Source organism: Helianthus annuus, chromosome 1 (assembly GCF_002127325.2).
Source record: "Helianthus annuus cultivar XRQ/B chromosome 1, HanXRQr2.0-SUNRISE, whole genome shotgun sequence".
NCBI lineage: Eukaryota > Viridiplantae > Streptophyta > Magnoliopsida > Asterales > Asteraceae > Helianthus > Helianthus annuus.
This window is the reverse complement of record NC_035433.2, coordinates 9,765,232-9,792,290: the sequence shown is the minus strand read 5'-3', so window position 1 is coordinate 9,792,290 and position 27,059 is coordinate 9,765,232. Positions and strand designations below refer to the sequence as shown.

At 35.9% G+C, this 27,059-nt stretch overlaps 2 protein-coding genes across 2 annotated transcripts in view; one reads left to right on the top strand and one right to left on the bottom strand.

The window, feature by feature from the left end:
* The first annotated feature begins 6,937 nt into the window (after nt 1-6,937).
* LOC110865372 (2-methyl-6-phytyl-1,4-hydroquinone methyltransferase, chloroplastic) lies at nt 6,938-11,434 on the top strand. The gene is made up of 3 exons (XM_022114618.2): nt 6,938-7,787; nt 10,236-10,542; nt 11,052-11,434. Exons 1-3 carry the CDS (start codon nt 7,231-7,233, stop codon nt 11,205-11,207), a joined length of 1,020 nt encoding a protein of 339 aa, XP_021970310.1. The 5' UTR covers nt 6,938-7,230; the 3' UTR covers nt 11,208-11,434.
* Nucleotides 11,435-15,642: 4,208 nt separating this feature from the next.
* LOC110865382 (putative receptor-like protein kinase At4g00960) overlaps nt 15,643-27,059 on the bottom strand; it is a 35,267-nt gene continuing 23,850 nt past the window's right edge. Inside the window, exons 2-7 of the mRNA XM_022114629.2 lie at nt 25,023-25,145; nt 17,227-17,351; nt 16,933-17,143; nt 16,457-16,694; nt 16,198-16,348; nt 15,643-16,123 (exon numbers count right to left, since the gene is read on the bottom strand). Coding sequence (XP_021970321.1) covers nt 15,803-16,123; nt 16,198-16,348; nt 16,457-16,694; nt 16,933-17,143; nt 17,227-17,351; nt 25,023-25,145 — 1,169 coding nt within the window. The 3' untranslated portion in view covers nt 15,643-15,802. The remainder of the gene's footprint in view (nt 16,124-16,197; nt 16,349-16,456; nt 16,695-16,932; nt 17,144-17,226; nt 17,352-25,022; nt 25,146-27,059) is intronic.

Below are 27,059 nucleotides of genomic sequence, written 5' to 3'. Positions count from 1 at the left end.
GAATGTAACTTACAAATATTCCGGAAAATACATTTATGAGTATATTTTTGGTAAATATTATTTTGGATACAAAAAAATGAAAATATGAATTTTATTATTATTACAAAGTATATCGTATTTTCGATAAGGAGAAAATATATTATTTTTGAGAAGTAAAAATATATTTTCCTAGAGTTTTTAGAAGATGTATGATTTTTGGGAAAAATATACGTTTTCTTGGATAAACTTGAAAGACATTTGGGATAAAATAAGTTTATATATATTTTCTAAGTAAGCCTTGAAAATATATATATTGTTTTGGAAATATATATTGGATATTTATTAAGAAAATACGTACGCACCGGAATACGACGCCAATACATGGCAAGATATACAAATACAAGAATACGGATAAACATGTATGAGATACCCCATCCTTGGGAAGGAAATACGAATATGAATACTTGAGAAGTATTGTTACAAAATATTGGTTAACGATTATTCCAAAATTAAAATATCATTTAAAGTCAAAATGATTATTATTATAACAAGTGATTATAACTTGAAATAATAATGAAGACATAAAAGAGACGTAACTTAGAAACGTTAACACTAAGTCAAGGCACGACCCGCTCGTCTAACGGACCGTAGTACGCATGTAGGTAGTCGTGCGTTCTAGAGGAAGCTTTGAGTTACGAGTACCGAAGACGCAAAACTGTGAGTTCATGTCCCCCTTTTCTTTTAACTGTTTTCAGTTTTATAACTTCAGGGGTGAAATACATGTTACAAACTGTGTTTACGAACATTTTATGTGGTATGGTTAGCTAAGGAAGGGTACTGCTTGATCATGTGAGTGGTGGGTATGACACTTAAGGCCATTAATCCTCGTTGTAGGACCGAGGGACATGAGTGATACATCTATTTGGGTGTGGCGAGACCCACCCCTGAGTCTGTTGAGTAGACCATGTGGTGACTATGTCTTACTGACAAAATCTACTAGGTTTGAGTTTTCCTGCATCACTTCACACATATCAACGGCCTTGCAAACCATTGGTGATCTGTTTTCCTTATTGCTTTCATACCGGGATTTCAATTACATACAAACGTATTTACAAAGGTTTCAAAGGTTTATACATACACACAAACGAACACATGAACTCGCTCAACTTTTGTTGATGTTTTCAAGCTACATGTATTTCAGGAAATTTGTAAGTGGACTTGGCAGGCGTTGGAAGTTTTTATGCTGCGTTAGGAATAAAGATGTCATCCATGGTCTTTGAGTTTGGACAGTGTGTCTTATTCCTGGACGAGACACGTCTTCCAAACCTTGGTGTTTTCAACAACTTTTGACGAGTCCTTAGTGAACTCATAAACAATTTGTACGCTTTGTAAAACTTGAAATTGATGTCTACTTTTTAAACAATCTTGTTATCTTTTAAACTCATTTAATGGATGACAGATCTATGGTTTTATCATATAGTTGTTGTTATGATTGAATGCAATGGTATTAAGAAAGTCACACCATAATCACGCTTCCGCAAAAGTCAGGGTGTGACAACAAGTCGAGTTGACAGTACCGTGGGTGGTAATTAAGTAGATGGAAACAAATGTAATTGCGCGATGTAACACCCCATGTTTCGAAAGTCAAAGTCAAAGTCAAGATTGAAGTCAAAGGAAGAAAAGACTGCTAATTGCGATCTGTCACTCCTTGCTCAATTCCTGTTTTGACTTCTTTGACTCGTAAATAGTCTAATTTATGCCTTCCGTTAGTTGTATTATGTGGAGTAATAATTAAGAATCGCAGTAATTGATGTATATTTATCGCTATGAATCGCTTTACGATAGTGAACAATAGGAAGTAACAATGCGATAAAGTCAACTAAATGCTAATCGAACTAATCTAATCAACATCGAATCGCAATCGAACTCGCAACTTAAACTACGCATTTTGGATATTGTTATACATGTGTGTGTGCCTTATGTGTTACTTGTGCATGTTTATTTATGTTATGTGTGGTAATCAATCGAATCGCAATAGAAACTTAATCAGAATCGAACTCAATCGCAATCAAAACGGTATGATAATTGGTAGAGAAGAGATAGTGCAAGATATGAGTCGTTGGGATTAAAAGTAATTTGAATAGGAAACTCTATCGCATTCGCATCACTCGCAATCGAAATCGAAACGGCAAAACTCGTCGCACCGAACTCCCGAATAAGAAGGCCGATCGACCAGGAGACCGGCCGATCGAACAGCTGTTCGGTCGAACGACCAGCTGTCCGATTGGACTGGCCAACCGATCGACCAGCCCTTTCCACTTTGGGAACTCTATAAATACCTCCTGTCACTCTCATTGTTACCACTTTTGGCAACTGACGCCCGACCAGCTCGTGCTCCCCACCTTTTCCTCGATTCCTCTCAATTCCAGTAAGATCTCGTCCTAAATCTTGTACTTCCTTAATCTACACGCACTCCTACACCTTTCTATCTTTAGAATCTTAACTTTTAACCATGAAATCATCAAGATTGAAGGTATTCTAAGATGACGTCATCATGTGTTCTTGAAGAACTTCATGTTTTGGCCTCAATCCACCGAGAATAACTTGGATCTAACCGATTTCCACATAAACAAACAAAGATCTTTCATAGATCTAAACATATTCACAATGAAAAGGATTGAAAGATGGTTTTCCAACTTTCTTTCAACTCTTTTACACTCAATGCACTCAAAACCGATAGGATTGGAGCTTGTGTCGACTTACCACTCATTCTTGTGGTTGTGTTGGTTCAAGATCTGGATTCTATCCACGAGGTTACCGATTTCGGGTTAAACATGGAACATCATCTCGAACAGTTAACTGATCGGGTTTGGGTGATTCCTGTCCGATCAGGAGTACCAAGTATTGACGAGGTTTCTGTTGCTTAACACATTATCAAAACGTCTCGATAAAACGACAAACAATCAAAACAACCAAGTGTAAGACGACCAGGACGGGGTGCCGTCCGATCGACTGTCCGATCGAACAGCCAAACCGCACGACTGGGCAATCCGAACGACTTGCACCTTGGGTCCCACACTTAAACCACTTTTGCCAATCTTTGAAGTCTGAATGTTGAACGAATTGTTGTCCGATCAGATTACCATCCGATCGAATTGCCATCCGTATTATGAAACATTTAAACTTCCACACTTAAAACAATTTTCAACATGTTCAATGTACAAAGGGTGCCACCCGATCGAACAACCGTCCGATCGAGTGACAACCTGCTGCGAACTTGTTCTCACTGAAGTGCCTAGCCAAACGGGTTGCTGTCCGATCGAACGACCGTTCGATCGACTGACCTGAAAGGTAGAGATAATTCAATGTTTTCAAATGCTACAACAAAAACTTCAAAAGTCAAGCCATCATACACAACTTCTTCAAAGGAATAAACAATCTACTCGAAGGGTCACCTTACCGGATGACCATCCGAGCGAACTACCAACCGAACGAACAGCTGCCGATTGGACTACCGTCCGATCGAACTGCTGTCCGACCCACATACACCTTGTATCGTTTTTCACGCCACTTATCGTTATGTTATTGTCATAATCAGGCTAACCCTACTCTCTAGCGCTCCCTTCAATCCATCAATCGCTGTGAGTATACTCGATCCCTTTTTGCTTTACGCACTTTTGGGTGTTACATACATTACTTATTCTAAATCACATCGAACACACTACGCAATACTTTAAACGCTAACCGTTACTGCATGTTATACGTGGCTAAATGAATGCTTGTTTGTTGTGTTTACACACGGAATGCTGTCTACCTGCCTTAACGACGATAGTACCATAGTTTGGGCTCAGCACCCGCTCACGCGGGGGTTGTTAAGGACAATTATTTGCATGGATTACAGTGGTGATCATGTATTACGAACTGCCTTGGGCAGTCAACCCGCAGTCATTGGTATCGATAGGTTCATGTCGATAACTAACATGCTTCGTTTTACTCAGTGTACGTGTTGGTTATGTGTAAACTATTTCGAACTCTATATGCTATTGTCAAACTTGTATGCTCGCCTTTACAACATGTGTATTGCCTTTTATTTTAACGTATGTGACAGGTGCTTAAGGTGTCTATTTGCTTGGAAATCAAGGCTAGGAAAGAGTCCTAGAAACCAACAAATAGTTGTCTGTACTATTGAAACCTGAGTTATTGAAACAGAACTATTTGACTAGATTTTGTCTATAATAATTTCGTTATCTTTTATGACATGGTATGGGACGTGTTGTTTTAAGTAATTGGTCATTGTAGTTGTTATGGAAACTTCTGGACAATCTGTTTCGCTCAGTGCCACGCCCCGATGTTTCCGCCATCGGTTGGGGTGTGACACGCGACCGCCCTTAATACTGTACAATGGATTTTACTTAACTTGATTAAACTGGGATTCATTCACCAGTATTTCCCACTGACAAAATGTTTTTAAACGCGTTTCAGGTAACAAAATGTGAAAGCCAAATAGAAGCCAGCTGGACAGCACTGAAGGCTTGGAAAAGTGGCTATAAAGTTACCTAAAATAAAGAGATCTTTTATTTAAATAAAATAGGGTTTATCCCTATAAAAATGTGTGTACTGAAACTTGGGATTTTCCCATGTGTATAAAATTATAAAAGCGTGGTATTTTACTTTGATAAAATATTTCCTAACTACGGTCCTGATGTAAATTCCGCTGCCAAAATAATAAACACAAGATACCACTAAAACTGGCCGCGGCCGCCCGTTCCCGGGCTTGTTAGGGGACGGGGGTTGCGACAATCAAGTTGGCTTCTAACTCTACAAGCTCTCATTGACAACAAATATCTCATCTTCCACATCACCACGTAACTTCGTTTATCTTACTCACGAACTTAGCTCTTAAGTTGAGGACCTAACATTGCAAGCTAACACCTTGCACATTGAGGGCACTATAAAAGTCGTCCCTTGGATCCACCAACAATATACCTAGCGTACTTGGGCCTTAGAAACCAACACGGGTGACTCTGCATCCATGACCTCTTCTGCAGTTTTTCCACCTTCTTCTTATCGGTTAGAACTATCATCACCACAACACTAGCTTTTGTATCCGCAATCTTGTTGACCTCGTTTCCCATTACGCTAAATCTACTTGAAGCAAATGCAACTTGTCACAGACTTATCTCTATAAGTTCTTTGTGTAAAACTTAGTCTCTACTAAGTCAACCTAACTATAATCAGGGCCGACCCCGAGAATTCGTGTACCCTGTTCGAACTCGAAAATACGTGCCCTTAGGCCTTAACGCAATTGGGTATTAGGTGGTCTAAACCTAATGACAATGGGCTAATAACTAATCTAAACTAGAAAAATAGTTTTGTAAGTGGGCCTATAGGTATACCCTATTAATTTACTTTTTTACATATAAATATCAGATTTTTTTTTTCAAATAACGTGTCCTTCGAAATATCGGGCCCTGACTGGTGGTCCTCCCCGCCCACCCTCAGGGCAAACAAGTTAAGAAGAACACGCATCAAATGAACAAGGAAAACACGCATTAGCTTTGAGACAAAAAGGAGTTTTTATCGTTGTTGTTCGTTCCAAATGAGGTCACGTATATTTATCCTAGTAACGTATGAAAAGTGGCATATAGGATTTTTCTTTAAAAGAAGATTAAAGAATAAATGGTAGATTTTTAGTTTCTCTATTCTAGTTCTTAAAATTGTATGCAATAACATCATCAAAATTTAGGCGGATCATTACATCGACATATCAACCTAATTCTGAAATCTCCTCATTAAAAGGCATTAACCTCGGTTAACCTCACATTGACACATCAACCCAGTTTTACAAGTATGATTTTAATACTTGGTTAAACTTATAATAAAGGATTTTAACTGATGTCACGTGATATTTTCTCCTTTAACCAATAAATTTCTATTTATATTTTATTTTAATTTTCATTTATTTTATTTATACTATTAAACAAACTTAAAACCCTAAAGACAGTTAAAACCCTGAAAATTAAACAAATTTAAAACCCTAAACACCTATTCATGTCCATATTGTGAAAACGTAAAAAAAGAAAAGAAAATTATAAATATAAATTCCAACCAAAAATCATAAAAAAAAGGAGAAATACAAAAGCTAAGAGAGTTCTAATTAGAAAAAAAGAACCAAAGACAAATAAACTTAGTTTTTTTTTTTTTTCATAATTGATTCTAGAGATGAGATCGGTATCACACTAGTATAATAAAATCACAATTTGGTATCCATAGTGCAAAAATACTAAAAAAATACCGAAACCAACTAGCACTTAAACTAAAAACCATAAAAATAATTCATACTTAAACCATTTTTACATTTTTTTTGAACGGCAATTGTAGGGGCCAAAGGACCCACTACCTCATAAGGCGAGACAAGCTCTTAAACCCTGCTTATGCCCAACTTCATACTGAAATCCCAATATATACATAGCAGGAGTCGAACCTGTGACCTCCCCAGAAAAGAAACCTTACGAAAAACTCGCCTGAATAACTGGACCATACCATGTTGCCAACATTTTTACATACCAAGCAAAAATTGCTCGATTGATCCGCCCTTAGACCATGTGTAGTGGTTAAACACTATAATGCCCCCACCATGGGGCGTTTTGCGCCATGTGGCGTCCTAGTCAGCAAGGGGGCATTATAGCAAAAGTGGTGTAGTGGGTATAATGCCCCATAATGCCCCATTCAATCCTTAAAAAAAAAAAAAAAAAAACAAAACAAAGTTATTTCTCATTGGTGGGTCAAAGATAAGTCAAAGCTCCAACAATGCAAAATGGCGTTTTAATAGTCACGCCGGGACGAATTTTTTTCAAAAATCACGCCCTATAACGCCTACCGTAATGGTAGGCGGGGCGTTATAGGGCGTTATAAAGCAAAAAATTTTAAAAAACACGCCCATTACGCATGGTCTTATTACATCCCACCTACTCCATGATTCAACAATGACGCACACCTATATTTTGGTCCCAAATTAGTACCACCCACCAAGATCAATCACTTCCCCAATATCACTACTCACTTTCCTTCACAAATTATTCAACTTTTCACTACCAATTGCTTAATTCCGCAATCCCACTGAACCAATAACCCTCTCTACCATCATTCTTACCCCAAATCTCAAAACCCCATGTGCATGTAACAACACCCCACATCTCAAAACAGAGTCTTGATCCAATCCCCATTAGGGTTTTTCTCAATTCAACAATCATGGCTTCTTTGATGCTATCCGGACCTCAAAATCTTGCATTTGCCCCAAAAGGGTTAGGGTTTAAGAACCCTGATTTGAAATGTAGGAGCTTTAGTTTCCCCAAATCCAATTTGATTGGTAAAAGTCGTAATCTTGGAGCTAAAACCCTAATGGTACCCAGATGTAGTGTGTCCGTATCAAGGCCTGCTTCACAGCCAAGATTTATACAGCATAAGAAAGAGGCTTTTTGGTTTTATAGGTTTTTGTCAATTGTGTATGATCATGTGATAAACCCTGGGCATTGGACTGAGGATATGAGGGATGATGCACTCGAACCGGCGGAACTCGATAACCGGGATTTGGTTGTGGTGGATGTTGGTGGGGGTACAGGGTTTACTACTTTGGGGATTGTGGAACATGTTGATGCTAAGAATGTGACTATTTTGGACCAGTCTCCTCATCAGCTTGCTAAAGCTAAGGAGAAGGTGGCTTTGAAGGAGTGTAGGATTATTGAGGGGGATGCCGAGGATCTTCCGTTTGAAACGGATTATGCGGATCGATATGTGTCGGCTGGAAGGTATTGGTTCTTAAAGTTTATGCCTTTATAGATTAAATGTTACATGCATTTTCTGTGTGAAGTTGTTGGTTTGATTTAGGAGGTGTTAATAGTGTATCGACGTTTGGATGTGTGTTTTGAAATAATCATTTTGGTTCTCTTAATTTGATTATATTGACCCTAAATAATAAGAAATACCGAAACATGATCACTTTTACCAACACGTGCAACTTTGATTATTGTGACTTGATGTGGCGATAATTGTTACGAACATTGATCCAAACACATTCTTAGACACTTGACCTATGCAGTTAAAGTGGTCCAAAATCGAATAGCGGTCAAGGTCCGCTATATGATATATAGGTTATAGCGGTGGTATAGCGGTAATTTTTATACCATGCATAATTTATGTATTTATATATATATATATATAAATATATCTTTGAAAAATATTAATAGTAATATCATTCCATTATCAAAAACCTGTTGCAAATCAAAAACTAATAGTAACTTTGAAGTATTTAATTTAAGAATTAACACAATGAAACACCGTTACTGCTATAACCGCTATAGCACCGCTAATAGCAGAACCGCTATAGGCCACCGCTATTTGGACCGCTACACACCCTGAGGTCCGCTAACCGCTATAGCACCGGTATATCACCGCTATAGCACCGCTATTGACTGCTTAGCACTTGACAAGTTGAGGCCTTAAAAGGGCCACTGATGAAATACCATGTTTGGAACTATAACCATGTTTGGAACTATGTAGTTAATATCGCTATATATCACCCATACATCGGTGATATATCGGTTATCGGTCCCCTGGTGAGATACCGGTGCAAAATATCGGTACCAATATTATCTGCGATATTTGACCAATATATCACCGATTTTCCCGATATCAGTACCTTTCTTCTTAGTTATAGCATTCGTCTTTCAACTATTAGTGTTTTAAGTCTTAATTGTAACTTGTTAGCGTTAAATGATAGTGTGATAAGTCTTAGTCAGTTCCTACTTGCTACAATTGCTAGTGTTTTGCAAGTTGCAAAAGATTAATTTGTTAATGGTAGGAGAGTATACTGAAATGTTAGTGTTAAATTGCTATAATTTAGATTCAGCATGATATCAAAATTACTGATATCCCACCGCGATTACCGATATCCGTTTTTTACTACATTAACTGCTTAGGTTTGGAAGTTATTTACTCCAAGATTTTGAGAAGAACGTAATGCTAGGAAATACGTGATATTTCGAAAGAATCATTTATGTCCCGAAAGATAAATTGTAGGCATGAATGTTTTGTTTCTAATTATACATTTACTTTGCATACATGTATGTATTGTATGCCCCAAGAGGTAGATCGTATATGGTTTTGACACGAGTTTTCAAAAAGAGTTTGTTACTTGAATTCCGTAGACTATGGGGCGTGACATAAGTAAGTCCCCGATAATTTGTATTTTAGTGTGCATGCATTACAACCTCATAACATGTCTAGCCAAATTCCCCATATTCAAAAAAAGAAAGCTATTTTAAATCATTTGGAAAAAAAAAACAAATTAAAGTATAGGTGGCAATCTTGTCCCATTTGCTTACCAAATTAAGATTTGTTTTTTTCTCTAATTTAAAGTAGCTAAAACAAATAACTTAAAAGGAAATGGGACAAATGGGTCGGTTTCATGATGATTTATTTTAGGAAAAATTACAAGTTTTGTCCTTTATCTTAATACCACTTATCAGGCGGTGTCCTTTTTAACGAATTTTGACAAGTTTTGCCCTTTACAAGGAATTTTGTTGCACGTTTTGTCCTTTAGGCTTAACCCAGTTAGTTTTTCTTGTTAAATCTTGTCACCGAAGGGTATTTTAGTCTTTTTACCCATTTATTTCAAGAGTCAACCTAAAATATTTTGTTTTATTCTTTTAAATAATATTAAATAAATGGGTAAAAAGACTAAAATACACTTGGGTGACAAGATTTAACAAGAAAATCTAACTGGGTTAAGCCTAAAGGACAAAACGTGCAACAAAATAACTTGTAAAGGGCAAAACTTGTCAAAATTCGTTAAAAAGGACACCGCCTGATAAGTGGTAATAAGATAAAGGACAAAACTTGTAATTTTTCCTTTATTTTAATGCATAAAATCTTCTGTATTATATTGTTCAAAAGATTAAATTATTGTTGAAATATTATAACTATGCAATTGTATTTGACACATCAATTATATATAAACTCTATTGGACAAATAGTTGTTTCGGGTCAACCAAACTCTGCCCGGCCTGTGTAAAATGACCCGTTTGACCTGAATCTTTTTCACCACCTCTTGATCAGAATTTGTTCTGAAATAAACGTTAATGTAGTTCAGTTATTGAATTTGTATATAGAGGCATGATTTTTATATGCTTACGGGCTTTGTGACCGTCCTTGGTTTTAAACAACTAACTTACGGGCTTTATGACCATTTTTTACAGCATTGAGTACTGGCCCGACCCACAACGAGGCATCAAAGAAGCATACAGGGTTATAAAGAAAGGAGGGAAGGCTTGTTTAATCGGTCCTGTTTATCCGACATTTTGGTTGTCTCGTTTCTTTGCAGACATGTGGATGTTGTTTCCAAAGGAAGAAGAATATATTGAATGGTTTGAAAAGGCGGGGTTTAAAGATGTGCAGATTAAGAGGATTGGCCCACAATGGTATCGTGGGGTCCGTCGCCATGGTCTCATTATGGGATGCTCTGTTACAGGTGTCAAACCCACCTCCGGGGATTCTCCATTGCAGGTAATGTTTCGACCCGTTACATACCTTGTCCAACCGACTCATTTTGCCATCCATTTTAAATAAAATCATTGCCGTTCAGAGTTCATTAATTTTGTATTTATGATTTAGAGTTAAATGCCATTTTAGTCCCTGTGGTTTGGGCCATTTTGCCAGTTTAGTCCAAAGGTTTCATTTTTAACCTGTGGGTCCAAAAATGTTTCACAGTTGCCATTTTAGTCCACTGGGTTAACTTCATCCGTTTTTTCTGTTAACGAGAAGGCCAATTTGGTCATTTTATATGGCTGAATTGCCCTTTTAGTTAACAAAATTACATACAAAATGACCAAATTGGCCTTCTCGTTAACAGAAAAAATGGATGAAGTTAACCAAGTGGACTAAAATGGCAACTGTGAAACCTTTTTGGACCCACAGGTTAAAAATGAAACCTTTGGACTAAATTGGCAAAATGGCCCAAACCACAGGGACTAAAATGGCATTTAACTCTATGATTTATGTAATTTTTGTTGCAGCTTGGTCCAAAAGTAGAGGACGTAGAAAAGCCTGTAAACCCGTTTGTATTCCTTTTACGGTTCCTTGTTGGAGCCTCGGCTGGAGTCTACTATGTACTAGTTCCTGTCTACATGTGGCTCAAGGACCAGATTGTGCCGAAAGGTCAACCAATATGAGAGATTAAGAGACCCGTATGGTGCAGAGTCGGTTATGACGGTTTTTTAGCTTGTGTGCACTGTTATTTGGTCTTTATGTTCACAACTTTAATGTTGAAATCATAATCTGTAATTGCAGAACCTAGATATTTAGCACCTTGTCTTGGAGATGTTGAACAGTTTGGTATGTGATTTTTACTCTGAAACACAAGTGGTTATGTAGCTTCGTAATTCGTTGGTTCTATATTTATTTTTGGTTCCGACCAACATTATGTGTAAGTGCGGGTTTTTACCTAAAATCAGTTCTATATTTATAGGGTAGCTGATATATATAACTCTAGGCATTGTTGCTTCAACTTTATATTTTCGTTTCAAGTTCGGTGTTAAGATGGTGTTATTCGATCCGAGGACTTAGATGTCCATACATATAGGTGGACTTTGCATAGATTATGATCCGAGGACTTGGATGTCCATACATATGGGTAGACTTTGCATATATGCAGTTTTGTCTATTGGTCTACTGTTTGATTGGAACTGAGGGTCTCTTTGGAAGCAGACTCTTTATCCTTAGGGATAGATTGAAGGTCTGTCTACATCATATCCTTTCAAAACGCTACCAATAGTTTTGCTATTTTTGGGACTTGCTGGTATGGTTGTATTCGATCCGAGCAAAAGTCCATACCCGACCCGACCCTATCAGAACCCGACCCAACCCGAGAACCGGAATGGCATAATCTAGGGAACCGAATGACTACCCTATAAGACCGGGTCGGTTCCGGGTATTAGTTCAATCGGGTATGTCGGTCCAGAGGTTAAACACCGACCCTAGCATTCTCCTTCTTCCGTCGTTCACAGCTTCAATTCGTTTTGGTTCAGAAACAGAGCATTCACGTTCACAGCTTCAATTCTCGTTGTGTTAGTTGTTTGTTAATTGTTACTTTTCATTCCAATGTTAAATCATTGGAAAAGAAACAATTAACAAACAACTAATTCAAAGTCCAGGTGCTATACATAAGGTTAAAACTATGAATTTGTGTTGGGATTGAACCCTACCAGAGGAACAGATAATGTAGAGCCAAAACCGGATCACATCAGTGGACTATCAATAAGCAGCAGTTTACACTTTGCTCTCCCCTTGACAGTGGTATTCTAACAGATGATGGATCTTAACTGCTGCTCAACTACAACAACTGATGAATCAAACACTGATGATACTCAAAAGACTGCTGAAGATAAACTCTGTTGCTCTATCTACTGCTGTGTTCTAAGTACTGCTGAAGACTCAAGCACTGCTCATTCAAAGACTGATCACCTTTTGAAGAAAGCACTGATGTTCATGTAATCAGTGCTTAGGCTATAACAGTGGAACGTGAAGCAGTAGTTATCTCTAGTTTGTATTATGCTGATTATCAGATGTTGTATATCAGTAGTTTGTATAGAACAGTGTTTATAGTTTGTTAGGTTGTTAGATGTCACTATCATGGTGACGTCAGCTGAGTTACATCAGTAGTTTGGTTTGCCTATAAATGGAACGGTACTCTGTACTGTTACATTTGATTCGTTTTGAGTGAGTTCTCCTCCTCAATTCAATCCTTTCATCTTGTGCAACCAACTCTGGAGTATCAGGCTGAGGGGGAGTTTAGTATGTAAACATGTTGTAATCATTTTGCTTTGTACTTTAATCATTCGACTCAATGAGAAGCAATTGTTTACAAAACTATTTTCTCTATATTGATTGTGTTTATAAAGTTTGTTTTCATTTCCGCTCCACTAAATCTTGTTGTATTTGTCAAAACTAAACAAACAAGCACAATCATGTCAGCCTCAGATCCTAACAATTTGGAAAAGAAACAATTAACAATCATTGAAGCTGGGCTTCAGCCCAGTTTCAATCTTGTTCAGAAACAGAGCATTCACGTTCACAGCTTCAATTCGTCGTTGTGTTATCTTTTCGCAGCAGGTTTGGGATAATGCACACCTCCAATTTCCAGGTTTCTTTTTCAATCCACGAATGGCTTTGAATTAGTTGTTTGTTAATTGTTACTTTTCATTCCAATGTTAAATGCAATTAAAAGGATAAAACTTCAACATTCAAGCAACTTAGGTTTATGTATAGCAGATGGGCTTCGGCCCAGTTTCAATCTTGTTCAGAATTTTCGCGGTCCATAAGTAACTCCTCGGTTCTTGCTTGTTCCGACCCGGAACCGACCCGAGAACCGAATATCTCATATTCCCAGAACCGAAAAAATACCTACATACGTATACTAGGGTCGGTTTCGGGTATTAATAGGGTCGGTTATCAGGTATTTTCGGGTCGGACCTAATTTTGCTCACCCCTAATTCTTACAAGGTGACAATAAGAGGGGAGACAGCTTACCATCACATGGTGACTATAAGAACTTTTGTCTCATATGATAATACTGAGGCTCGCTCTAGTAAATACTTCAACACTAATCCGAATGATATCATCGATAGCTTGAAATCCATCAGCACATAAACATTAAACTTTGGCTTCTCAAAAAAATCAGTCGCATTAATTTAGTTGATTCTAACACTTCCTGCTTAGCATGAACTCATTTAGATCTGAAGTCTTTTGAACATCCGTCGAATATGCAAGACTTTGTCTGATATACTCCCCTATGTAGGTTTACTTTCGTGCTTTGTTATCCAAGTGTTTCTTTTTAATTTATTTGTGTTTTGATGTTGTGTTGTGTTGTGTTGATATTTGATGTGATCTTCATCTTATAGTTGCAATAAATGTGTTACATAACAGGAACATAATTGCAAGTACATGCACATGCAAGTATACAAGCATATACATACAAATACTTGTATATACACACTAAGGAAATAAAACGTGGATGATTTATCATAAGAAGGTTTTACCTTTTCTTTTCTTTTCTTTTTTATTACATACCTAAGGCAGTATGCAATAAGTTAGAAAATAATCAACATATAAACGTTTAGATACGTACCAGCTGGTGGTGATAATGGAGGTGACGGGAGAATTCTTGGGTGGTTGTAAATTTTATAAGTCTCATACATGACATTACAACGTGCCATAAGAACTACTCCACCAATTTTCCCGTCACAACCGGATGGGAATTGATCAATCGCTAATTGCAAACAATCATATTGCACTGCCCCTGCGATAAACTTGCAAAAAATCAATCACCTTGTATCTTTCAACTTTTCCATCGGGTTTGAACATTATTTTGTAGACCCACTTCGAGTCAATAGCATGCTTGCCTGTAGGAAGCTCTTCAAGTGTCCATGTTTCATTTTCTTTCGAGAGCTCAATTTCTTTTTTCATAGCTTCAATCCACCTATAATCTTTGGCAACTTTACTAAAGTATTTCCGCTCATTGTTTGATCCGATGGCAACGAGAAAATATTTATGTGAGTCAGAAAAATTTTCATAAGTGACAAAATGACAAAGAGTCTCCACATTATAGATTTCATCATTGTAATTTCTGGTGTACTAAAAAATTTCTTCTTCTTGATCGACTCTAAAACTCCTTTGTACATTGTGATTTTTGGTGTACTCGAAAATTTCTTCTTCTTGAAGCGACTCTAAAACTCCTTTGTAAGGGAAGACACTTTATATGAACTTCACATCTCTAGATTCAACTAACTTGTGATTTTTAAATCATAGACTTTGTACCCTTTTATCCCTCTTGGGTATCCTAAAAACACTCATCATCTTCCCCTTTCAACAAACTTATCTCCTTTTGTTTCAATAGTTCGATAATAAGCAAGACACCCAAAAACCCTCATGTGGTCATATTCAGATTCTTGACCATGTAATAATTCGAAAGGAGTTTTATTATCAATCACCTCGGATGGTAAGCGATTGATTATGTATGTAGCAGTTAACACACATCCGCAAAAAAAACAAGAATAGGTCATCCCAAAAGTAATACATAACATCCCAAAAAAAAAAAAAAAAAAAAAAACGTTTTCTTTTGGTGATGTGTCATCCCTTTGATCAAGATGCCACTAGCCAAGTAGTTCGCGAAATCAGCAAATCATGGGGAATCATCACTAGTCTCAATCCGCATAAGATGCTCTTGGGGGACACGTGCTAGGCCCACGAACTACTTTTCCCTAAGAGTTCTCAAGACAAGATAAGTGATTGGCTGTAAGATTCTCAACCTATTTCTTATCACGGATTTCAATGTCAAACTCTTGAGGCAAGAGAATCCAATGTATTAATCTAGGCTTAGCATTCAATTTGCTAAAAAGATACTAAAGGGCTGCATGATCTGTGTAAACAATGGTCTTGGAAAGGACAATTAGGTTGGAACATAAAACAATTCAATGAGTCACAAACTGTCAATGACGACAAGATAATGTTATTCCATTCTTTCTATTAATGGGTGCTAATGGATTTCACTTTAAATAAGAGTTTCAGAGGAGCGGTAATTTGCCCTAAAGCCACAATGATTTCATCGACTTGACTTATATGACTCTTTAATTTCATAAATATCATCATATATCGTTTAATACATATGACAAGAATATGTGTACGTGTATTACATATAAAATATTCTAATTCATCATGAAAGTAACACTTGAGAATGATGGCTCGTTACAAGACTAAATAGGTAACAAGACTATCGTGCAACAATATTAGATATTGAATCATCTTTTCTTGAAGAGTGAGAAGATATTTGATTGTAGTTTTCTGAGCCACTTGTTGTTGCTGCAAAACTATTCATGAAAAATGCTGGCTCAGATGGTATTTGGAGAGTAAAAGATGAGCTATTAAGCATAAGAACAACTGAAGCCATGGTTGGCCTTTCAACAGCATTACTTTGAACACATAGCAAACCAATATGGATGGTTCTAATTATTTCTTGTAATGAACTGGAGTCGACCAACAATGCAGGATCTATCATATCTGAGGTAGTGCCATATCGCCAACTTTTCCATGCCTATAAAATGAGTAGTCAAATTATTAATACCATTACGCAATTTTGACCTATATTGTTAGTTAGTCGGAACTTACATAGCTAAGAAGGAGTTCTGTTTTATCCTTAATCATAAAGTGTTGATTCTTTTGACCCGTTATTATTTCAAGCACTAACACTCCAAAGCTGAAAACATCTGACTTCACTGAAAATTGTCCATGCATGACATACTCTGGAGGCATATAACCACTATTGTGTGGTATTAAGAAAAGGAGAGTTAGGAACATGTGAGTCTTTAGAAAAAAATTACAACGCACAAAATTTTTTTATGTATTCTTTTAAAGGTGAAGTACTTACTAAGTCCCAACAATTCGATTTGTGCATCCATGAGTTTCTTGGAGGTTAAACAACCTTGCCATACCAAAATCTGCAATTTTTGGGTTCATTTCTTCATCTAACAAAACATTACTCGCTTTCATATCACGATGGATTATCTTCAAGCGTGAGTCTTCATGAAGGTAAACAAGACCACGGGCAACTCCTTTTATAATTTTATTACGTCTATTCCAATCAATGAGTGCACACTTAGTTGGATCTAGAAGAATCATGATAAACATATTAGTAAACATATTAGTAACAATAGTTCTGTTATATACAGAAGATAGTAAACAAGAAGTTTAAAATATCAAAGATATCTAAGATAATTTCTACACCAAGAACATTATTATTATATATATAGATAATCATATTAAGCAAGTATACATAACATGTATGGTCATGTTATATTTGGATTTTGGTGGCATGAAGTTTACTCTCATGTTAAAAGACATTACCAAATATAAAATGATCAAGGCTTGCATTTGGCATGAACTCGTATACAAGAAGCCTTTCGGTTCCTTCTAAGCTAAAACCAAGGAGCCTAACCAAATTACGATGTTGCAACTTTGCAACAAGCATGACCTCATTCTTGAATTCAGTTTCACCTTGTCCTGAATCCTTTGACAACCTCTTCACTGCTATATCTTGTCCACTTTGAAGAAGACCCTGTTGTTTCAAATTTTATGTAATTTTAAGATTCGCATTTTATAAATCAAAGTAGTTTAAAACAATTGTATTTTCTTTATTACCTTATACACTGACCCAAATCCACCTTCTCCAAGCTTATTTCTCTCAGAAAAGTCATTGGTAGCTTCTTTTATTGTTCCAAAGTGGTATTGAAGTGATTCGATAGTGCTTATATCCATTCTATCATCTAGTGAGATAAGAAAGACAATGAACAATAAGTTGGAGATGTAATTTTTTTTCCTTTGTCATATTGAAGATACAATGATCAGTAATTACAGTAAAAGTGTAATTCTAACCAATTTGTTCTCAACATCTTAAATAAGTGAGTTTCATTTTAATAAGCTTGTTACCAATTTGTAAGATGACAAAATACAAAAACAATAGTAGTTTCCTATTTCCTGCAAAAATGATCAAAAGCTTCTCATAACTTGTAAGAACTTTTTGAATGATTTATGTGTACATTTCGCCAGAGTACTTCTTCATCCATAATCCCATTAATGTATTTGTTATGAATCATCAAAGAAGAACACAAATGTAAAAAAAAATACGTTTTAAGAGCATCTAATGGGCCAAGGAGGCACAATATATAGAAAAAAATAACTTGAGAGCTAAATAAACTCTTTTATATGGTAAATATAAATTTGCACATGGAGCCAAGTTTTAAGAAACTAAAAGTGACAAATCTAAAATTGTATTTTCCAACTAAATAAACAAATAAATTACCCAAATCGACGATTCATGCTTTTTCACTACCAAAAGGAAAAAAAAAACAGTTAAATTCAAAATTGGAGATATACGAGATGGAGTTAGGATCGGACTGTCACATGACTTGGCCCCTTCATACGTTTTGTTCATTACTTATGGGTTTCATAACATTAAATCTAGCGAAAGTTATGCTATTTTTAAGTTAGGGACTTTTCTAGCCCACTCGCCTATACTTAGCTTTTCCACGTATGAATCTGCTAGCTCTTGGATCCATTCCTTATCATACCCTTTTACTTAAGAATAACTAGACTTGAGTTATTAGGATAAATGGCATTGTCTGATGAGTAATTTTGTAGATATTTGCCACATTGACTGTTCTGGATACGGGATAGTGTGAGAGAAATCAATGACATACGCATTATTGTTTATCTTCAAAATGATCTTTTACCTGCCATATTTTTCTGGCTTTGTTTGCCATTGGAGGCAACTGAAATAGCTCATTGCGAAGATAGGATGACTTCATATCACTCCTCAAACATCTTGGAATGTATATGCTTATCTATTGTTACTTTATAGTTGGCGTTTGACTATTCACTCTTTAGTTTGGCCGTTTAGTGAGTAGTATGTATACGTTTGACCATTTTTGGTTTTGCTTTCCTTCGTAAGTGTACAAAGTATACCACATGTTGTGGTAAATTTGCAGAAAATTGAAAAGGGAGAGACTCTTGTTAAATTCTATTTCACATTGAGGTAGTACCAAGTTAAACTCTTTCAAGTTGCAAGGAGATCAAGTGGTGATCTAGAGTTTGTGGTGGTCTTTTTTTAGTGGATTGGAGTGGAGTAAACTATTGAAGATCACCGGGTTTGATCGAAGGATGCATTTCAGTTTGAATCGTCGGGATCAACGGGGTCTATTGTTTGATTGCATTGAGGTTTTTTATCGGGTGTCGAATTTCAAGTGTGGTTGAGAAACTTCCTTGGAGTCGCTGGATAATCGAATTTATGGCCATGCAAGGTGGGCGGTTCTGTGACCAAGGAGCATAATTGGTTTGTAAGTAAGATTTTGATTTAAGTGGGATTTTTGACATCTATTATACTAGGTTTCATGAAGTTCAACATTAGGGTGAGGATTTGTCTACAAAAGATAATCTGAGGAAACTCTTTGAAATTACTTAATTTATCACTTATTGTATGAGCGAATCAGTTTGATTGACAATGTTCAATGGAACCACCGCCAAGTTCAGGCCCATGCAATTGTTGTGTTTGTTCACTGTTTCCGATTTGTTTATGTTTGTTATTATTATAACCTAGGTTGTAAAACAAGGCCTCGAAGGCCGAGTACTCCCTGAGTAATTGCTACAAGGTAGGCTGACGAAACGACTTTCTTCTACTCCGCCTAATTACTCAGAATCAATCAAACGTAGTCAACCGAGTTTGACTTTAAAAACACTAATTGGATACAGTTGGATAACTTGGGACGAGTTTGAATTTAAAAACATAAAACATAATTCTTATGTCTATGGTATTAAAGAATGAATATCATTTTTAAAGAAATTGATATTAATTTTTGAAATACTTTACTATTTGAACATGGTAATTTTTTATTTATATTGATATTCACGTATTTTGTTGTAAATATTGGTAAAGTTATGATATTTGACAAATATATAATTTCTTGAAAGCTAATTTCTTTATAATTTAACAAGTTTGAGTACTCCCCGAGTACTCGGACACTACTAGAAAACTAGGCAATTGCGACCAAAATTTGTGACCTACATAAAGTGGTCGCAAAATTAGCGACCGGTTTGCGATCAAAATCAAAACAATCGCAAAATTAAAGACCAACTCAGATTCGGTCGCAAAACGATCGCAAATTTTGCAAGAAAATAAAAAACGCAAAAGTTCCAACCGTTTAAAGCGATTGCAAATAGGAGAAATATATAAAAAGACAAAAGTTGCGACCTTCTAAAGCAGTCGCAAATAGAGAAAATAAAAAAGAAACAAAAGTTGCGACCTATTAAAGCGGTCGCAGATACGAGAAATATAAAAAAGTTGCGACCGCTTTAGACGATCCCAAATGCGAGAAATATATCAAAAGTTCCGACCGTATAAAGCGGTGGCAAATATGAAAATTAATTTTGTATTTAATATGTTAATTTTGGATTTCATCACAAGTAAGAGGGGGTCTCAGGGGCAATATGGGAATTTTTTGTCTTGGGGACAAATAAAAACAACCCCACCCCAACTCCTTTATCAGCATCTCTAACAGCCGCTCCACCACCGCTGGATTTAATGGCATCTCCTTCAACTTTTCTTAGAACACACACCAGCGAGACGCATCTCTGTCTCTCTCCTCTTTCTCTCTCTTCAAGACGATTCATGTGTGCCAATTTCTTCCTCTTTGATCCACGTTTTCTCTGTTTTTGAGTTTAAATGACCGAATTCTATAACATACGAGCTCGTACTTGATTTTGTACTATTTAATTATGGTTTTGAGTTCGGTTTTAAGTTTAATAGTTGAACTTTGATTTGTAAGTTTGTTTTGACCTATATATTTCGGCCGCATGTGTTAGATTTAGATTCCTCGTGTATGCAGAGATCATTCCTCGCATAAATCTTTAGGCTACGGTTACGTCAGTTTCTAACTTCTGTCTCACAGTAGTCTTCGATTGTTATTCATTGATTTGAGTTTGATTGATTAGGTTTCTTTTGTTAACTATGTGATTGAATCAGTTTCGTTTCAGAATTTGTGATTTGACTAAAATCGAACAACGGATTTGGCGTTGTTGAGGTTAGATCATAGTGAACTGAATAAGTTTTTTTTGGTTATTGTTTGATTGATACATTTTCATTTGTGATATTGTGATTTGACTGGAAATTAAATCTAGAACGATATGTTCACATATTATTAGGTTATTTTTTCTAATGATATGTTCAGTTGATTTCATCTAGGGTTTCATTCTCACCGTTTGAATAGTTGAATTTCACTGTCAATTCATTTATCTTCCTTTTATAGGCTGGAATATTTTGTAAACTCTGTGTTACTTTTCTAGAACTAATAAGTTGATTGTTCACTTGATTTGTAGAAATCAATAAGCTGATTATGAATAGCATGTTTAGATACATTGAAAACCTATTACAATATGATCTAATTAGTAGTCAACAATGGATTATGGTGCCTTTGCAGGAGTTTCTGGCAATGGCTGAAAAGATTAGGGTATGGTTTTGTTGTTTAGCGTTAACATTTGAAAACATGACGGATAGTAGCATACTAGCATTGTTAATAGTTACTTAGCTAGCTAACTTGTTATTTTGTTGGGGTTAATTGCAATCTGATGCCTAGAGAGCTAGATACGAGTTGAGATTGAGCTCAGTTTAATTTCTTGGCAAGACTTGCTTGAAGACATAGCCTTGAGCTCAGTTTTGTAGAAATTTGGTTAATAACGACTTAGAGCAGAAATGTTGTTTATGCTGTTTTGATAACGATTTAGAAATTTGGTTAACAATGATTTAGTGTTGTATAATTGGATCTCATGTGGTTTGTGAAAGAGTGGAGATTACTGGCTTGCCAAGGCTTAGAAATCTCACAAGCCTTTTCTCTTCTGTAAAAGTAAAAGTTATAAACGTAGATTCTACAGGCTGGTCTCCAAGTATCATCATCTGTTTTCGTAGGTGACTTCTAAGTTTTAACCTTGTTTGACCTTTGCGATATGTTTCTTGTAAATTCTAAAAACGTATTAGTAATTATATGTTTGTTTGGTGGGTTGCCAGCATTATTTTATCTATTTTGGGAACACTGCTAGCATTAAATATGGCAAAAAATAACTAATAGTGTGTACTTGCAGCTTTCTAACCATATTTCATAAAATGATTGTGTTTCAGGTGATTGTGATGCTTAGCTAGTGAGCCAATCCTCACAGTGGAAATTTCAAGTTGGGCCCTATTATAGCCTGTAGGCATCTTCGTATGTGATGAACTATGGGTGGCTTGTTACATTCTTATGGTATTTGCAGGCGATGAACTGTTTGTTTTTGTTTTCTCAATACATAATGTGGTTAAGAATCTTGAAATTTTAACATTGAGCTTTTGTTTTGTTTTGAGGATTACCTAAGTTGCTGGAGTGGTGGTTTCATGTGACCTCAAGCTTATCCCGGTCAGTTATGTTTTAATTTTTCTAGTTTTAATCATGTTAACTATGTATCTATCGCGTATTAAAGATAAAATCTTGAACATGGCGACTCGAACGGGGCTGGTGCTCACTGAGGCTGGTGCTCATTGTAACTACAGGTAAATGCTCACAAAATCGTCATCTTTCTACACAATTATATAAACAATTTTTTTACTTCTTTTTTTTTTAAATAAACAAAAGGACTATTTGTCAAATCTTTTAAACAAATCTACCACTTTGGGGATAAAGCTACCACTTAAAAAGAGCATGCCGCTTTAGTTTTGTATCAACATTCAACAATACTAACATTCCACATATCATGCATTATTCCGTGGGGTTGGTTTCATGCTGTTTGGTTATCAAATGCAACACTCGCTGTTTGGTTCTTTGTGCGTGTGTGTGTGGGAGAGAGAAGACAGAAGAGTAAAGTAGAATAGATATATTTTCGTATTCTCTGTTTCTTTTTCAGCAAAAACGTAGATCCAGATCCAAACCCTAGTCTCAGCTCGTTTAAGGTACCTCTATCCCTCTCTCGCACACAGACTCAATTGTTTGCAAGAATAGATCAATTCCGGTTACATTTTATATCGAACGGGCAAAATAAAAAATAGCTAAAAAGGAAGGAGATCAAACTTGCCGAATTTGTCAAATGGGTCATTAGTCGTCTGTCGTCTGATGTTTATATATAACATCTTGCATCATATGTTTTTTTATTTAAATTTTTTTATTATTCCTGAAGTAATATGATTTTGTAATTATATTTTGCACCCTAATTGCTTTTAACAAAATTAGATCCACCTAATCGATCCATACCACTGGAGACGGGTCTGGTTAGGTCAACCAAAGCATGACCCATTTATCAAAAAGCCATTTTGCTTAGCCTCAGCCCTAACCCATTTATTTCGTGTTAGGAGCCTACCCTAAGTCCTAACTATATTCTGGCTACTACCAACAATTATTAACCCTATTTTGTGTATGTTAAATTTCAGTGCGAAGGAAAGAGAACAATATGGGGTATTAGACGCGTGTTGATGCTTGTGGATGTATTTAGATGATATGCGTGCTTCGGGGGGAGTTCTCATGTGCACTACAACCTCTTCTTTGATCCATTTAAACATGAGGGTCACTTTGATGGAGTTATGTTTTGGTTATATAAATGATACTGAGAGTAAAGCCCGAGAAATGATTGAATTATGTTAGGATAACTCGAGTATTTGATGTTTGAATTTGTAACTCTAAGTGGAATGTTATTATATAATTTTGAAAATTTGATAAATGCTTAACTTTTGAAAATATGAACATTATTAGCAGGTTTAAAAGAGAAACTAGCTGAAAATGGAAAAAAAATAACATAAAATTTTGCGACCGCAAAATGGCGGTTGCTAGTTTGTAAATGACAAGCGGTCGCAAAACCATCGCAAAAAAACAAAAGATCAGGCGGTTGCAAAACGATCGCAACAAGACAAAAGATGTTGAAATGTCAAGACGGTCGAAAAATTTGCGACCGCTCTTATGGTCACAAAACATGTCGCAATGTAGCTGCAGTCGCAACTAGGTCGCAATAGGGCAATTGCGACGTGTATTTTTTCGACTGCATTCTCGGTCGCAAAACAGTCGAAACAAGGCAATTGTGACTGTTTTGCGACCGGAAATGCGGTCGCAAATACTTAGTTTTCTAGTAGTGTCCACATAGGCCGAATACTCTCAATTCCCCAGTCGACCGACCAGCGAGCGCCTAACGAATTTTGCAACCGGTCTGAAGACAGATGGTTGTAATCAAGATGTTCAACGGTTTTGGGTTTTGGTTGGTTGGTTTGTCAAAGGAATGTGGATATGGTATATCCGATGGATAAAACCTTGAAACATGTGAGGTGTGATGTGAGGTGTGCTGGTGATGACGTAAGTGGAAAAAAAAAAGGTTAGTGGCAAGTCATGTACACTATTGCTTGTTTCGGAAGATCTTTCCTTTAGGGTTTGTGTTAACCGATTGTGTGTACGGTCATAGAACCCTTGGTACCACTTGCTTTCCATGTAAGCTACACTGTTGTTATAACCGTTTGTCTGTTTGTTAGTTGATCTAGACCTATGATGTTATAACCGTTTTTACCCCCCCCCCCCCCCCCCCCCACTTTGTCAATGTGTGACTACCTCATTTGATTGATACTCTTGCCTTTTAGTGAGATGTGTTGGGTTCAATCTCAATAAAAGAGTACATTAGGATTTTTTGGTGTAATTTAAGAGCACATATCAGCATTGTCCTTAAAAATATATATATAGCTTGAGGGTACTGGTCAGTTTTTTATTTCAATCATACATGTGCATTAGTTTTAAAGAAAACCTAAGAGATAAGAAAAACTAATAAAAGAATTTGATGTCTTGGCACAACTAAACATGATCAAATCTTTTGATGCCTGGATTGAGAGAGAATCGAATTGTAGCCCAGGAAAGCAAATGGATTTTATAGTCAGTTTTATATAGGAATCATGCTTTTTAATTTTACCACCAAAGTTTGTGAAGATAGGATATATGATATTAGGACAATGCTAGACAGAAAACCCTCATTTAGGTAGAAAACTCTGGAAACCCAAATCTACACCCATTTTTACCCAACCTCCCGACATTTTTTTTTTTGAAAAAAATAACACATGTAATATACATCTTTTAGAGTGTTTTGGGCCAAAAAAAACAAAAAAGCGCCGAAGGGATTTAAAAAAAAAAAATAAACAAATTTCAGTGCCTAACATGTGTTAGGCAAAAAAGTCAGAAATTGCTGAATTTTTTTTTTTAAATTATCCCTTCGGCGCTTTTTTGATTTTTTTTGGCCCAAAAGTCTTAAAAACATGTATATTACATGTGTTATTTTTTTCCAAAAAAAAATGTCGGGAGGTTGGGTTTTCTAGGGTTTTTTATATAGATAGGGTTTTCTATATAGCCCAACCCTATGATATTAACTTATTAAGGCACTTCTTAAGAACATAATCTCACCTTTTTTGGCCAGAGTTTTCTTCCTCCTCAATATAATGAAAATGCAGATGGAAGCAATGAGTATTGCTATAACAGTTGGAATAATGACAAAGATTGCAGTCCGACTTTGGTTAGTCTTTTTTCCTGTAAAAATAGCCATGAAAAGAAAAAGCAATTTTATTAGGAAAAGTAAAATAATTAAAGAAGAAGATTAAGAAAACTCATAAAAGATTGCGATAAACAACATATTGAATAGGCTAAAAATGTTGGCACACCCAAGGTGTTTATTTACATACTTTAAGGTTTATATACGTTGCGTATAAGTCCATACGCAGTTTATAGGTTTGCATAAAAATCAGTGTGTGACTGATTTCAGTTCTGGTCTGCTACTCCTATACGCTGCGTATAAGCCTATATGCGGCGTATATAAGTGTTTTTTAGAAACATTTATACAATATTAATCTTTTTAGCAAAGTTTTAATAAAAAATAAATTTTCTATTTTAAATAAATAAAAAAGTAAGTATTCCTTACAAACTTCTTTATACAACATTAATCATTTTTATACGATAAATATCACATTGTATAGGTGTAGTATAGGTCATGTATTGAGTTCGTATAAGCCTATAAGTGTAGTTTAGGTCCCGTGTAGGCCTATGGGCATATACGAGACCTATAGGGAACCTATACGTGACTTATACTATACACTATACGATACGATGATACGATACTATAGGATATACCGTACAACACCGTATAAGCCCATAGGTGTAGTATAGGTCCCATATAGGCCTATAGGTGTTGTTTAGGTCATGTATAGATCTATAGGCACATACAAAACATGTAGGGAACCTATACGAGACATATACTATACACTATATGATCTGATACAATACGATATGATACACATACTATAGGATACCATACAACACCCGTATAGGCCTATAGATATAGTATAGGTCCCGTATAGTCCTATAGGCGTACACAAGACTTATATTATACACTATACGATACGATACTACATCCATAGACCTACACGAGCCTAATACAAGACTTATACTATACGATACGTTACTTAAAAATGTTTTTTTTTAAAGTACTTATTATAGAACTTTGCTAAAACGATAATTAATGTATAAAAAAACCACCCTTTATATACGGTACGTATAGGTCTATACGCGGCGTATATAAAGGGTCAAAAAGACAATTTTACCTTAGGTTTGGGGTAAAAAAAAACCACCCTTTATATATGATGCGTATAGGCCTATACGCGACGTATATAAAGGGTCAAAAAGACAATTTTACCCCTGATTTGGTTGCGTATAACCCCTAATCCAGGGGTAAAATTGTTTTTTTTTACTATACGCCGCGTATAGCCCTCTATGTGGCGTATCTATGGGGCATGTTTGGTAAAAAAGACCATTTTACCCCTGGATTGGGGGCTATACATAGCCCAAACCAGGTGTAAAATTGTCTTTTTGACCCTTTATATACGCCGCGTATAGGCCTATACGCAGCGCATATAAAGGGTGGTTTTTTAGAAACATTATACAATATTAATCGTTTTAGCAAAGTTTTATAAAAACATAAGTTTTCTATTTTAAATAAATAAAAAAGTAAGTATTTCTTACAAACTTTTTTATACAACATTAATTATTTTTATACGATAAATCGTATCGTATAGGTGTAGTATAGGTCACGCATTGACCTCGTATAAGTCTATAAGTGTGATATCTTATCATATAGTGTAGTGTAGTAGTCCCGTATAGGTGTAGTATCGTATAGTATAAGCTTCGTATAGAACTATAGATGTAGTATCGTAGGCATTATTTATCGTTTTAGAAAAGTTCTATAATAAGTACTTAAAAAAAACATTTTTAAGTATCGTGTTGTATAGTATCAGTCTCGTATAGACCTCGTATACGCCCATGGATGTAGTATCGTATCGTATAGTGTTGTATAAGTCTCGTATAGGCCTATATGTGTAGTATAGTATCATATCTTATCGTATCGAATAATATAGTATAAGTATCGTATAGGTCTCCTATAGGTCTTGTATA